At 42.2% G+C, this 16,265-nt stretch overlaps 1 protein-coding gene across 1 annotated transcript in view; it reads right to left on the bottom strand.

Annotated features, from left to right (window-relative positions):
- LOC143706938 (RAC-alpha serine/threonine-protein kinase-like) overlaps positions 1-9,634 on the bottom strand; it is an 85,268-nt gene extending 75,634 nt beyond the window's left edge. The window contains exons 1-2 of the mRNA XM_077199426.1: positions 9,515-9,634; positions 4,176-4,297 (exon numbers count right to left, since the gene is read on the bottom strand). Coding sequence (XP_077055541.1) covers positions 4,176-4,224 — 49 coding nt within the window. The 5' untranslated portion in view covers positions 4,225-4,297; positions 9,515-9,634. The remainder of the gene's footprint in view (positions 1-4,175; positions 4,298-9,514) is intronic.
- Between the last annotated feature and the right edge of the window lie 6,631 nt (positions 9,635-16,265).

The raw sequence follows: 16,265 nt of genomic DNA, 5'->3' as shown, positions 1-16,265 counted from the left end.
TTATAGCACTTGGTCATCTTAAGCTGTGTTTAAATGTGGTGTATAAATGAACTTAACTTGCACTTACTACAATGCTGGTAATAATTTAATGAATAAGCTTCAAGTGAACTTGGGTGTGGATAGGTGTGTGTGTGTGTGTGTGTGTGTGTGTGTGTGTGTGTGTGTGTGTGTGTGTGTGTGTGTGTGTGTGTGTGTGTGTGTGTGTGTGTGTGCATCTGTGAGTGTGAGAGTTTGTGAGTACGTGAGTCTATGAGTGTGAGTTTGTGCATCTGTGGGTGTGTGTTTGTGTGTGTGTGTGTGTGTGTGTGTGTGTGTGCATCTGTGAGTGTGAGAGTTTGTGAGTGTGAGTTTGTGCATCTATGAGTGTGAGCGTCTGTGAGTGTGAGAGTTTGTGAGTGTGAGTTTGTGCATCTATGAGTGTGAGCGTCTGTGAGTGTGAGAGTTTGTGAGTGTGTGCATCTGTGAGAGTTTGTAAGTGTGCGTCTGTGAGTGTGAGTTTGTGCATCTATGAGTGTGAGCGTCTGTGAGTGTGAGAGTTTGTGAGTGTGAGTTTGTGCATCTATGAGTGTGAGCGTCTGTGAGTGTGAGAGTTTGTGAGTGTGTGCATCTGTGAGAGTTTGTAAGTGTGCGTCTGTGAGTGTGAGAGTTTGTGAGTGTGTGCATCTGTGAGAGTTTGTAAGTGTGCGTCTGTGAGTGTGAGTTTGTGCATCTGTGAGTGTGCGCATCTGTGAGTGTGCGTCTATGAGTGTGCGTCTGTGAGTGTGTGCATCTGTGAGTGTGAGAGTTTGTGAGTGTGAGAGTTTGTGCATCTATGAGTGTGAGCGTCTGTGAGTGTGAGAGTTTGTGAGTGTGTGCATCTGTGAGAGTTTGTAAGTGTGCGTCTGTGAGTGTGAGTTTGTGCATCTGTGAGTGTGCGCATCTGTGAGTGTGCGTCTATGAGTGTGCGTCTGTGAGTGTGCGCATCTGTGAGTGTGAGAGTTTGTGAGTGTGAGTTTGTGCATCTATGACTGTGAGCGTCTGTGAGTGTGAGAGTTTGTGAGTGTGTGCATCTGTGAGAGTTTGTAAGTGTGCGTCTGTGAGTGTGAGTTTGTGCATCTGTGAGTGTGCGCATCTGTGAGTGTGCGTCTGTGAGTGTGCGTCTGTGAGTGTACGCATCTGTGAGTGTGAGAGTTTGTGAGTGTGAGTTTGTGCATCTATGAGTGTGTGCGTCTGTGAGTGTGTGCGTCTGTGAGTGTGTGCGTCTGTGAGCGTGTGCGTCTTTGAGTGTGCGTCTGTGAGTGTGTGCGTCTGTGAGTGTGTGCGTCTGTGAGTGTGTGCGTCTGTGAGCGTGTGCGTCTGTGAGTGTGAGTTTGTGCATCTGTGAGTGTGCGCATCTGTGAGTGTGCGTCTATGAGTGTGCGTCTGTGAGTGTGTGCGTCTGTGAGTGTGTGCGTCTGTGAGCGTGTGCGTCTGAGTGTGAGTTTGTGCATCTGTGAGTGTGCGCATCTGTGAGTGTGCGTCTATGAGTGTGCGTCTGTGAGTGTGCGCGTCTGTGAGTGTGTGCGTCTGTGAGTGTGTGCGTCTGTGAGCGTGTGCGTCTGTGAGTGTGAGAGTTTGTGAGTGTGAGTTTGTGCATCTGTGAGTGTGCGCATCTGTGAGTGTGCGCGTCTGTGAGTGTGTGCGTCTGTGAGTGTGTGCGTCTGTGAGTGTGTGCGTCTGTGAGCGTGTGCGTCTGTGAGTGTGAGAGTTTGTGAGTGTGAGTTTGTGCATCTGTGAGTGTGTGCGTCTGTGAGTGTGTGCGTCTGTGAGTGTGAGTTTGTGCGTCTGTGAGTGTGCGCGTCTGTGAGTGTGCGCGTCTGTGAGTGTGCGCGTCTGTGAGTGTGTGCGTCTGTGAGCGTGTGCGTCTGTGAGTGTGAGTTTGTGCGTCTGTGAGTGTGTGCGTCTGTGAGTGTGAGAGTTTGTGAGTGTGTGCGTCTGTGAGAGTTTGTAAGTGTGCGTCTGTGAGTGTGAGAGTTTGTGAGTGTGTGCATCTGTGAGAGTTAGTAAGTGTGTGTCTGTGAGTGTGAGAGTTTGTGAGTGTGTGTGTCTGTGAGTGTGAGTTTGGGCATCTGTGAGTGTGTGCATCTGTGAGAGTTTGTAAGTGTGTGTCTCTGAGTGTGAAAGTTTGTGAGTGTGTGCGTCTGTGAGTGTGTGCGTCTGTGAGCGTGTGCGTCTGTGAGTGTGAGTTTGTGCGTCTGTGAGTGTGTGCGTCTGTGAGTGTGTGCGTCTGTGAGTGTGTGCGTCTGTGAGTGTTTGTAAGTGTGCGTCTGTGAGTGTGAGAGTTTGTGAGTGTGTGTGTGTCTGTGAGTGTGAGAGTTTGTGAGTGTGTGCATCTGTGAGAGTTTGTAAGTGTGTGTCTGTGAGTGTGAGAGTTTGTGAGTGTGTGTGTGTCTGTGAGTGTGAGTTTGGGCATCTGTGAGTGTGCGTCTGAGTGTGAAAGTTTGTGAGTGTGTGCGTCTGTGAGTGTGTGCGTCTGTGAGCGTGTGCGTCTGTGAGTGTGAGTTTGTGTGTCTGTGAGTGTGAGAGTTTGTGAGTGTGAGTTCGGGCATCTGTGAGTGTGCGCATCTGAGTGTGAAAGTTTGTGAGTGTGTGCGTCTGTGAGTGTGAGAGTTTGGGAGTGTGTGCATCTGTGAGTGTGAGAGTTTGTGAGTGTGTACGTCTGTGAGTGTGAGAGTTTGTGAGTGTGTGCGTCTGTGAGTGTGAGAGTTTGTGAGTGTGTGCGAGTGTGAGTGTGAGAGTTTGTGAGTGTGTGCGAGTGTGAGTGTGAGAGTTTGTGAGTGTGTGCGTGTGAGAGTTTGTGAGTGTGTGCGAGTGTGAGTGTGAGAGTTTGTGAGTGTGTGCGAGTGTGAGTGTGAGAGTTTGTGAGTGTGTGCGTCTGTGAGTGTGAGAGTTTGTGAGTGTGTGTGTCTGTGAGTGTGAGAGTTTGTGAGTGTGTGCGAGTGTGAGTGTGAGAGTTTGTGAGTGTGTGCGAGTGTGAGTGTAGTGTAGAGAACAAGTTCTGACGTTCAAACAAAAATCCTGTGTTTTCTGATTTGTATTTATCTTTATTTTTTATAAATTATTTATTGTTCTGACAGCTCAGGCCCCTTTAAACAAAAATATACACCTTCTTTTGCACTTTATTTAAAAAAAGGCTATATATTTGGCAGATGTAAAGCATACATGTATATGTTTTTTTGTGTAAGTCCATTTTTTTTATTATTACTTGAACAGCTCAGGGATGGTCAAGGAGCAACCTGCACTGTGCACTTTCTGAAGATCTTTTGCACTGTGAATTTGCACTGTCAGTTCTGTTTTTGAATAAAGGGATGGAAATTAATGCCCCCCGGTTCATCGATTAATCAAAAAAAATAATCAACAGATGAATCGATTATTAAAATAATCGTTAGTAGCAGCCCTAAACCAAATGCTCATTATCATATCTGAATCTCAGCTCTTGACACACAGTGATGCGTACCGTAACGATGGCGTGGGTTTACCGTATCAATCTCATCAGTGGATTTGCCTTGTCAGCGGAAAATACCGTCTTCTTGACACGAACAACACGAACCAAACTCTTTCAGTCTCATATAAACTAGTGTTTGAGGGCGGAGCAAAGAGACGCTGTTCAGCCAATCAGGTGACATTATGCAAATTAGTTACAAACCTACGCAGGATCAGCAGGAAGTGAGACTGAATTACTGACGACTCGTTTCAGAATCGCTTCTTTCTATCAGGCGGTTCCAACGGAGTTTAGGGGAAACTCCAGAGTCAGAGGTAATCAAACAAATCTTTGATTCTTTACAAACTTTGTCAGCTAAATGCTATGTGTGTGTGTGTGTGTGCGTGTGCGTGCGTGCATGTGTTTTTGTGTGTGTGTGTGAGCTGCGTGTGCATGTTAGTGTGTGTGTGTGTGTGTGTGTGTGTGTGTGTGTGTGTGTGTGTGTGTGTGTGTGTGTGTGTGTGTGTGTGTGTGTGTAAAAAAACAGCCTGAAGGGAAACCCATTGAGCTGTTGTGATGCTCTGTTCTCTCTTCCACTCGAATGTTGTCAGTAATTTGTTGTTCGTCTCACTTTTGCCTCGAGGTGTTGAAACCTACATGTTTCCAACCTTCTGTACGTTATCAAAGCAGATCAACTCCTGCTAGAGAGCTCACACACACACACACACACACACACCTCGCTTGTGCAGCCATCCCTCCTTCACGATCACCCCGTCTGTCGTCATGCTCTCCGGCCCGTCAGTCTTTCCAGATCTGAGTCCTTCGCACCGGCCAGCGTAATCCTCTTCTCACTGTCTCCTGCGTGGAGAACAGATGAAGACCCGTTTCACTCTTAAACCACTTCAAGAACAGCTGTCTAAACCAGATCATCCCAGAATCATGGAGGCAATAAACACACAAACACTGTACAGACAAAAACATGCACTTAAAGCAGAAGCCTAAAGACATGTACGCCCTGAAACATTGATTATATTTCTAAAACTCCTCCTTGGTTGATGAAGAGCTTGAAAATGCATAAAAATTAACACACTTTTTTTTAGGTTTTAACAGTCAATGAAATGTGTAGAAACTTCAATTGAATCAGAAAGACTGATATTTATAATGGGAATTTTACACTTTTAGAAATATACACTAAGTTTGTGGTCAGTTTGGGATCAGAAATTAATATTTTTATTCAGCAATATGATGCAATAAATGATTAAAGGTGACAGTAAAGACATTTATAATGTTACAAATGGCCTTTATTTCAAATGCTTTTTTAAAAACTTTTTTAATAATAATCGAGCACCATTAACAATTGATACTAATTGAGCATTAATATTGATAATATCAGCAAATCATCATATTATAGTGATTTCTGAAGGATCATGTGACACTGAAGACTGGAGTAATGATGCTGAAAATTCACAGGAATAAATTACACTTTACTATATATTCACCAAGACAACAGCTGTTTTGGATTCTAAAAATATTTCCCAATTTTAACAGTATTTATTTAATGCATATGCAAATATAAGCTAAACTTAAAGCAATTAAGGGATTTGTCTGTTTACTGTGGTAAAACCAGCACACAATTTACTGCTTTATAAAACTCAAGCAACAACAATATGATTAAAGGCAAGGCATTAATGCTCAATAAACATTTCAATGCATTATTAATAATATTCAGACCTCACTGCATTGCCAAGATCTAGAATACTGTCACACACTGAACGTAATCTGTCCTTTATAAAAGCTCCTTGTGACGTTCAATAAGTTGATTAGCCATTAAATTATTATTACCATCCACTATCCACAGTAATAAACGCTGCACGTCTGCAGGTCTCGACTGTCAGGCGTTCATCACAGAGATAAAAGAGTCGCAGTATCAGACTCACTGCAGAAGAAACCACTTCCTGTGTGACAGGAAGTCGAGTTTAAAGACTGGCAGCATCATAAATAAACACAAATGACCAGTGACTGCTTGCTTCATTTATTCAGGCAAAGGAACCAATAGGGACGCAGTAAAGAAGTCACCTGATTGGCCTAAAACCTAGTGTTGTGAATCACATACATATGCAGCTTCCTTTTAAGATATTGTATACAGCACATTTTCGGGCGACCAAAAATATCTGACCGGAAATGAATTTATGCTTTCGGCCGAAACAGTGACGGTTCATTGGCAGTTTTGACTGTAACCATCGACTTCTCATTGATAAACAAGATCTTTTAGTCATTGCTGTCTTCAGTGATTGATTCATGAACAAAACTTCACTAAACATTATTTGTAGCACACCAGTCATTCAGTGATAAGCTTTGAGTTTTGTTATTTTTGATGCGAAACAAAGCTTTCTTTCAATATGATAACGAAAGACAATCAATAAAAGTGTTTTTTCTCTTTAATGTGTTGTGACCGTTGAACCGATCATTTTCCTCTTTACTACTAGTTACAGCAGCAAATAATCATCAATGAACATCAGAAGGTGTTGAAAGATACAAGTAATCCATCAATCAGTGTTTCACCCGCGGAAACACATCAATAAATCAGCTTGTGAACAATAATGTCACATTTAAAGCCATTCAATGACCATAAACTCGAAAGTTAGCTAGAAAAATAACTCTATAGATAAGCATTTTGATAAATGCATGCATTACACATTCATTAGGCCTATATATTTGCTTAACTTGTCTTCATTATTTAATGCATGCAATAAATCTGTCATGAAAACAATTTATTACAGCCACCATGTTTATATTTCAACAACGAATGGGAGTAGAACCATAATTGTATCATTAAAAAGCTGATTCCTTATGTGCAATTTAAATGCACAATATACCGGCCACCATATCGGTATCGGCCGATATATGTTCATTTTTGATGTTATCGGCCCAATAAGAAAATCATGCCGATATATTAAAGCTGATAAATAGTGTATTATTTCCTTCAGCTGAGACACTAGAGATGTGCACTGTTCAACACCATGGTTTTGAATAGCTTGAAATATGATTGGAATCACTTCAGAAAAGAAAATACAGTTCAGTGCATCATGTGCAGCGCAAGTCTGTCATATCGACTACATGAAATTATAATAAGAACATTATAATTGTGTGCATGTGACATGGATTTTAATGGTGAGACTTTGGTTTTTGTATCAGGCTTAATTATATGACAATTTGGATTTAGATTTATCGGCCAATATATTGATTATCGGCTCTAAAATATAAAGAAATATTGAATATTGTATCGGCCAAAATTTTCATATCAGTGCATCCCTAGAATACATTAAACTGTCATATAAATGTTATGTTCATATAATAAAGACAGATGGTTGTAGGCTGTGGCCGTGAGTTGCAAACCCATGTGCTTTTCAAGAAGACCAGTGTTTTCACTGCAGCGGTTCACACACACACACACACACATGTGTGAGAGGATGGCATACAGCCAGAACCAGACGTCTGAATGAACTCAATAACCTGCTCAAGGGTCACATGATCTGCGGGGCCCGAGACCCTTCAACTCTCAGGCCCCGCCTTGTTTAAAGTCATTCACAATTCCAGAACTGTCTGTAAGATCAGGCACTATTCAATGCAAATGAGAGGCATGTGGTCAAGCAGTTACGATGAGAATATAAACAAAATCTTAAATCTTAAAGTCCCCCTGTGGTGAAAATGCAGCTCTTAATGTTGTTTATATGTCTGTGTGGTGTGTTTAATATGCTTTAAGACAAACCATGTGTAAATTCATAAGTCGACAGCATTGCTGAGTATTTTCTCCTTAAAACTGCAGTGAACCAAAGACAGTCTCAAAAACACGCTTTGAAATCGCTGGTGTTTCTGACGTCACAAACTACCTTGTAACCAATCAGATCAACGTGTGATCGTCAACGAGTGGATCTCTGAGTGAGTGAGTGAGTGAGTGGAGGCGGGGCTCATTTGCATATTCATAGACCCACTTATACTAAATGAGGCAAGGGTGTCGAGTTACATTCAAGATATTTGAAGGCATGAAGACATTTTCTTCAAAGGAAAAACGTTTAAATTTGTAATTTAGGTGATCAAAGATGAGTTTGACTACATGATTGACTATAGGGTTGACTTTAAAGCACAGAAGCAGCTCTGCAACTCCAAACCACTTAAGCTTGTGTCCCGAGTTTAATATTTTGTTTTAGGGGTTTGTTCAACTCAGCCACGCGTGACGTCTTGCTTTCTTGCTCTGTCTAGTTCACAGGATCTGGAGTAGAAGTGCAATCTCTCCAATCAGACTAAAACACGGAGGCAAGGACAGTCATATGATGCGAGTCTACAACCAGGCGATTCGGGACCACTAACGCACAATACGCTCGACTGTGTATGAGGTTCTGCATTCTTGACATTCTGCGTGTTACTGGTGGCAGATCTGCGTCAGCGGGACCCGAAGGAACTCAAAGTTGTCCCGCAGAAGAATGTAAAACATTCCTTCAGCATCTTCATCCCTCATCCGCCCACACGACAGAGGATAGATAGTCGAGTCTAGCGTTCGCATGAGGTCTAGGCCTCAATTTCATGAGCTATATATGAATATTATATTCCTAAATATTGTACTTTTTAAAGTTGAAAGTGAAGGAAAAGTGCAAAGCATCCTCATGAAGCTCAAAAATAAGAGTTTTTATTTGTGTCTCATCATTTTCAATACTTTCATTTGTGTGATTTTATAGCTTAAGTTTAGGGATGTACGATATATATCGGCCACCATATCGGTATCAGCCGATATATGTTTATTTTTTATGTTATTGTTCCAATAAGAAAATCTGTCCGATATATTAAAGCTTATCTGTAATGTATTATTTCCTTCAGCTGAGACACTTCAACATGATGGTTTTGAATGCTTGAAATATGATTGGAATCACTTCAAAAAAGGAAAATACAGTAAAGTGCAAAATGTGCAGCGCAAGTCTGTTATATCAGCTACATAAAATTATAATGAGAATATTATAATTGTGTGTTTGTGTCATTACTTGTTTCTGTAATCAGGCTCTCAAAAATTATGTAAAAATTTGGATTAAGGTTTATCGGCCAATATATAGGTTATCGGCTTTCAAATGTAACGAATTATTGGTTATATCGGTATCGGCCAAAATGTTCATATCGGCGCATCCCTACTTAAGGTAGTTCACTATAATTCTGAAATGTGAAAAGCATGTAGAAAGTAGAATGATTAATTTGAGTGGTATTTAAAAACCTATCATCATCATAAACAACCCAGAATCAAAGACTAAACAAGCCTGAAGTAAACCAGATCCATGGTGATTAGATGGAGTCACAAATCAGTGTTTACAGTGAATGATCCACTCATTTCCCTGACAACATCTTCTGTTTGAGTAAGTCACGTGACTTTCTGACAGTCCATCCAAAACAACTTCTGACAGATATACTTAAATGAGAATATACATGTTGATTCCCCTATTGTGGCAGTACTTTGATTACTATATATTAATGGCAGACGATTTCTTTAAATTCGTCCATTTTACATTTACATATCAAGACAACATGATACGTGTTTGTTACTGTAAACACTGTACGGGCTCTTACAGACACAAACACATTCACCTGAGATTACACTGATCAATTATTAACAGGAAGACAGAGACACAGGCAAACAGTCTGTTCAGCACATGTCGCTTGTAAACACAGCAGGACTGACACGTAGAAACATTGGAATGTATGGAGAAAAATGAGAAACATAGTAACATTCGAATTTTAGAAACATTCGAATTTTTGCAACATTGTAACGGCTGGGCCTGGGCGTGCACGCGCTTAAAGTGACACAAAGTAAGAACTGACAGATGAATAATAAAAGCATTCACGAATTAAAACTAAAGGTTACAGTTTTAACCAGCAGCTAAACCAGTACTTTCATTCACCCCGCGTGGAGTCGTTTATTCTTAGAGTTAAAGTGTTTTATTTTAGGCCTCTGAAAAGAGAAATAACCGCATCCTATTCAGAGCTTCACTATCCGATAATAACTTACAACGTTCAAGTGAATGAGAGAGGCTTTACCGAGACTGGTCTCACTGAGAGCTCCGGCGCATCGCTCGCTGCTTCGGCTGATACTTTAATCCCACAGAAAACAGGTAAAAGTGTTTAGATGAGCACGAGCGTGTCCTCTCCTCCTCCTGCCCACAGCGCGAGACTCCAGAGAGACTGCCTGAGAGACCAGCGCTGGGTCCTAGAGCCCGCCGGCTCAACCCTACACAACAACTTTACAACACTACAGTGCAACACTACACTACACTACACTACTACACTACACTACACTACTACACTACACTGCAACACTACACTACACTACAACACTACACTACACTACTACTCTACACTACTAAACTACACTACTACACTACACTACACTACAACACTACACTACACTACACTACACTACTACACTACACTACACTACAACACTACACTACACTACACTACACTACACTACACTACACTACTACACTACACTACACTGCAACACTACACTACACTACACCACAACACTACACTGCACTACACTACACTGCACTACACCACAACACCACACCTCAACACTACACCACAACACTACACCACAACACTACACCACAACACTACACTACACTACTACACTACACTGCAACACTAAACTACACTACACTACACTACTACACTACACTGCAACACTACACTACTACACTACACTGCAACACTACACTACACTACACTACTACACTACACTGCAACACTACACTACACTACAACACTACACTACACTACTACACTACACTACTAAACTACACTACTACACTACACTGCAACACTACACTACACTACAACACTACACTACACTACACTACACTACACTACTACACTACAACACTACACTACACTACACTACACTACACTACTACACTACACTACACTACACTGCAACACTACACTACACCACAACACTACACTGCACTTCACTACACTACACTGCACTACACCACTACACTGCACTACACCACTACACTGCACTACACTACACTACACCACTACACTACACTACACCGCTACACTGCACTACACCACAACACCTCAACACTACACTACACTACACTACACCACTACACTGCACTACACTACACTACACCACTACACTACACTACACCGCTACACTGCACTACACCACAACACCTCAACACTACACTACACTACACTACAACACTACACTGCACTACACTACACTACACCACTACACTACACTACACTACACCACTACACTGCACTACACTACACCACAACACTACACCTCAACACTACACCACAACACTACACTTCACTACACTACACCACTACACTGCACTACACTACACCACTACAGTACACTACACTACACCACTACACTGCACTACACTACACCACAACACTACACCTCAACACTACACTTCACTACACTACACCACTACACTGCACTACACTACACTACACTACAACACTACACTGCACTACACTACAACACTACACTACACTACACTACACTACAACACTACACTGCACTACACTACACTACACTACACCACAACACCACACCTCAACACTACACCACAACACTACACCACAACACTATACCTCAACACTACACCACAACACTACACTACACTACACCACTACACTGCACTACACTACACCACTACACTACACTACACTACACTACACTACACTACACTACACCACTGCACTGCACTACACTACACCACAACACTACACTACACCACAACACTACACCACAACACTACACCTCAACACTACACCACAACACTACACCTCAACACTACACCACAACACTACACTACACTACACCACTACACTGCACTACACTACACCACTACACTACACTACACTACACCACTACACTACACTACACCACTACACTGCACTACACTACACCACAACACTACACAACAACACTACACCACAACACTACACCACAACACTACACCACAACACTACACCACAACACTACACCACAACACCACACCACAACACTACACTACACTACACCACTACACTACACTACACCACTACACTGCACTACACTACACTACACCACAACACCACAACACCACACCTCAACACTACACCACAACACTACACCACAACACTACACCACTACACTACACTACACTACACTACACCACTACACTACACTACACTACACAACTACACTGCACTACACTACACCACTACACTACACTACACTAAACCACTACACTACACCACTACACTACACTACACTACACCACTACACTACACCACTACACTGCACTACACTACACCTCAACACTACACCACTACACTGCACTACACTACACCACTACACTGCACTACATTACACCACTACACTGCACTACACTACACCACAACACTACACCACTACACTACACTACACCACTACACTGCACTGCACTACACTACACCACAACACCACAACACCACAACACCACAACACCACAACACCACAACACCACACCTCAACACTACACCACAACACTACACCACAACACTACACCTCAACACTACACCACTACACTACACCACAACACTACACCACAACACTACACCACAACACTACACCTCAACACTACACCTCAACACTACACCACAAAACTACACCACAACACTACACCACAACACTACACTACAACACTACACCACAACACTACACCTCAACACTACACCACAAAACTACACCACAACACTACACCACAACACTACACCACAACACTACACTACACTACACCACTACACTGCACTACACTACACCACTACACTGCACTACACTACACCACTACACTACACTACACCACAACACCACACCACACCTCAACACTACACTACAACACTACACTGCACTACACTACACTACACTACACCACAACACCACACCTCAACACTACACTACAACACTACACTGCACTACACTACACTACACTACACCACAACACCACACCTCAACACTACACCACAACACTACACCACAACACTACACCACAACACTACACCACAACACTACACCACAACACTACACTACACCACTACACTGCACTACACTACACCACTACACTACACTACACCACAACACCACACCTCAACACTACACCACAACACTACACCACAACACTACACTACACTACACCAATACACTGCACTACACTACACCACTACACTACACTACACTACACCACAACACCACACCTCAACACTACACCACAACACTACACCACAACACTACACCACAACACTACACCAAAACACTACACCTCAACACTACACCACAACACCACACCTCAACACTACACCACAACACTACACCTCAACACTACACCACAACACCACACCTCAACACTACACCACAACACTACACCACAACACTACACTACACTACTCCACTACACTGCACTACACTACACCACTACACTGCACTACACTACACCACTACACTGCACTACACTACACCACTACACTACACTGCCCTACACCTCAACACTACACCACAACACTACACCACAACACTACACCACTACACTGCACTACACTAAACCACTACACTACACTGCACTACACTACACCACAACACTGCACTACACTACACCACTACACTGCACTACACTACACCACTACACTGCACTACACTACAGCACTACACTGCACTACACTACACCACAACACTGCACTACACTACACTACAACACTACACTGCACTACACTACAACACTACACTACACTGCACTACACTACACCACTACACTGCAACACTACACTGCACTACACTACACTACAACACTACACTGCACTACACTACAACACTACACTACAACACTACACCACAACACTACACTACAACACTACACTACACTACACTACAACACTACACTACACTACACTACTACACTACACTACACTACAACACTACACCACAACACCACACCACAACACTACACTACACTACACTACTACACTACACTACACTACACTACAACACTACACCACAACACTACACTACAACACTACACTGCACTACACTACAACACTACACTGCACTACACTACAACACTACACTGCACTACACTACACTACAACACTACACTGCACTACACTACAACACTACACTGCACTACACTACAACACTACACTACAACACTACACCACAACACCACACCACAATACTACACTACAACACTACACTGCACTACACTACACTACAACACTACACTGCACTACACTACACTACACTACAACACTACACTGCACTACACTACACTACAACACTACACTGCACTACACTACAACACTACACTGCACTATACTACAACACTACACTGCACCACTACACTACACTACTACAACACCACACCACAATACTACACTACACTACAACACTACACTGCACTACACTACAACACTACACTGCAACACTACACTACACCACAACACTACACCTCAACACCACACCTCAACACTACACTACACTACACTACAACACTACACTGCACTACACTATAACACTACACTGCAACACTACACTACACCACAACACTACACCTCAACACCACACCTCAACACTACACTACACTACAACACTACACTGCAAGACTACACTACAATACTACAACACTACACTACACCACAACACTACACCTCAACACCACACCACAACACTACACTGCACTACACTACAACACTACACTGCAACACTACACTACAACACTACACTACTATAAAACTACACCACAACACTACACTGTAACACAACACTACACTACACTACAACACTACACTACACCACAACACAACACTACAACACTACAGTACAACGCTACACTAATACACCACAACACTACAGTACACTACAACACCACAACACTACACTACAACACTACACTACAACACCACAACACTACACTACACCACAACACTACACTACACCACAACACTACACTACAACATTACACTACATTACACTACACTACAACACCACAACACTACACTACACTACAACATCACAACACTACACTACTACAACACTACACTACTACAACACTACACCACAACACCACTACACTACTACAACACTACACTACAACACTATACTACTACAACAACACTACACCACTACACTACAACACAACACTGCAACACTACACTACAACACCTCAAAAATACAACACTACACCACAACACTACACTACGACAACACTACACTACAACACCTCAACTCTACAACAACACGACACTACACCCCAACACTACAACACTACACCACAACACTACACTACAACACAACACTGCAACACTACACTACTACAACACTACACTACAACACAACACTGCAACACTACTCAACAACACCTCAGCACTACAACACTACACTACTACAACACTACTCCACAACACTGCAACACTACACCACAACACTGCAACACTACACCACTACACTACACTACTACACTACACTACAACACTACACTACACTACACTACACTACAATACTACACTACACTACACTACAACACTACACTACACTACAACACTACACTACACTACACTACAACACTACACCACAACACTACACTACAACACTACACTACACTACAACACTACACTACTACAAAACTACACCACAACACTACACTACTACAACAACACTACATTACACTACTACAAAACTACACCACAACACTACACTACTACAACTCTACAACAACACCACTACACTACAACACTACACTACAACAAAACACTACTACAACTCTACAACAACACCACTACACTACAACACTACACCACAACACTACACTACTACAACACTACACCACAACACTACACTACTACAACACTTCAACACTACACCACAACACCTCAACTCTACAACAACACCACTACACTACAACACAACACTGCAACACTCCAACACAACACTACACTACTACAACACTACACGACAACACTACACTACTACAACAATACATCACAACACTACACTACTACAACAATACACTACAACACTACACTACTACAAAACTACACCACAACACTACACTATTACAACACTACACCCCAACACTACAACACCTCAACTCTACAACAACACCACTACACTACAACACAACACTACAACACTACACTACTACAACACTACACAACAACACTACACTACTACAACACTTCTACACTACACCACAACACCTCAACTCTACAACAACACCACTACACTACAACACAACACTGCAACACTACACTACAACACCTCAACACTACACCACAACACTACACTACTACAACACTACACTACAACACCTCAACTCTACAAAACCACAACACTACACTACAACACCTCAACAATACAACACTACACCACAACACTACAACACCTCAACAATACAACACTACACTACAACACAACAATGCAACACTACACTACATCACCTCAACAATACAACACTACACTACAACACAACACTGCAACACTACACTACATCACCTCAACAATACAACACTACACTACAACACAACACTGCAACACTACACTACACACCTCAACATCACAACACTACTACAATACTACAACACCTTAAAACTACAACACTACACTACAACACTTCAACACTACACCACAACACTAAAACACCTCAACAATACAACGCTACACTACAACACTTCAACACTACACCACAACACTAAAACACCTCAACAATACAACGCTACACTACAACACCTCAACAAAACAACACTACACTAC

Source organism: Siphateles boraxobius, unplaced genomic scaffold, assembly GCF_051911475.1.
Source record: "Siphateles boraxobius isolate OS27281-9 unplaced genomic scaffold, OSU_SipBor_1 113, whole genome shotgun sequence".
In the NCBI taxonomy this organism is placed as follows: Eukaryota; Metazoa; Chordata; class Actinopteri; order Cypriniformes; family Leuciscidae; genus Siphateles; species Siphateles boraxobius.
Note: the sequence above shows the minus strand (reverse complement) of the source record. Positions and strands in the feature narration are given on the sequence as shown.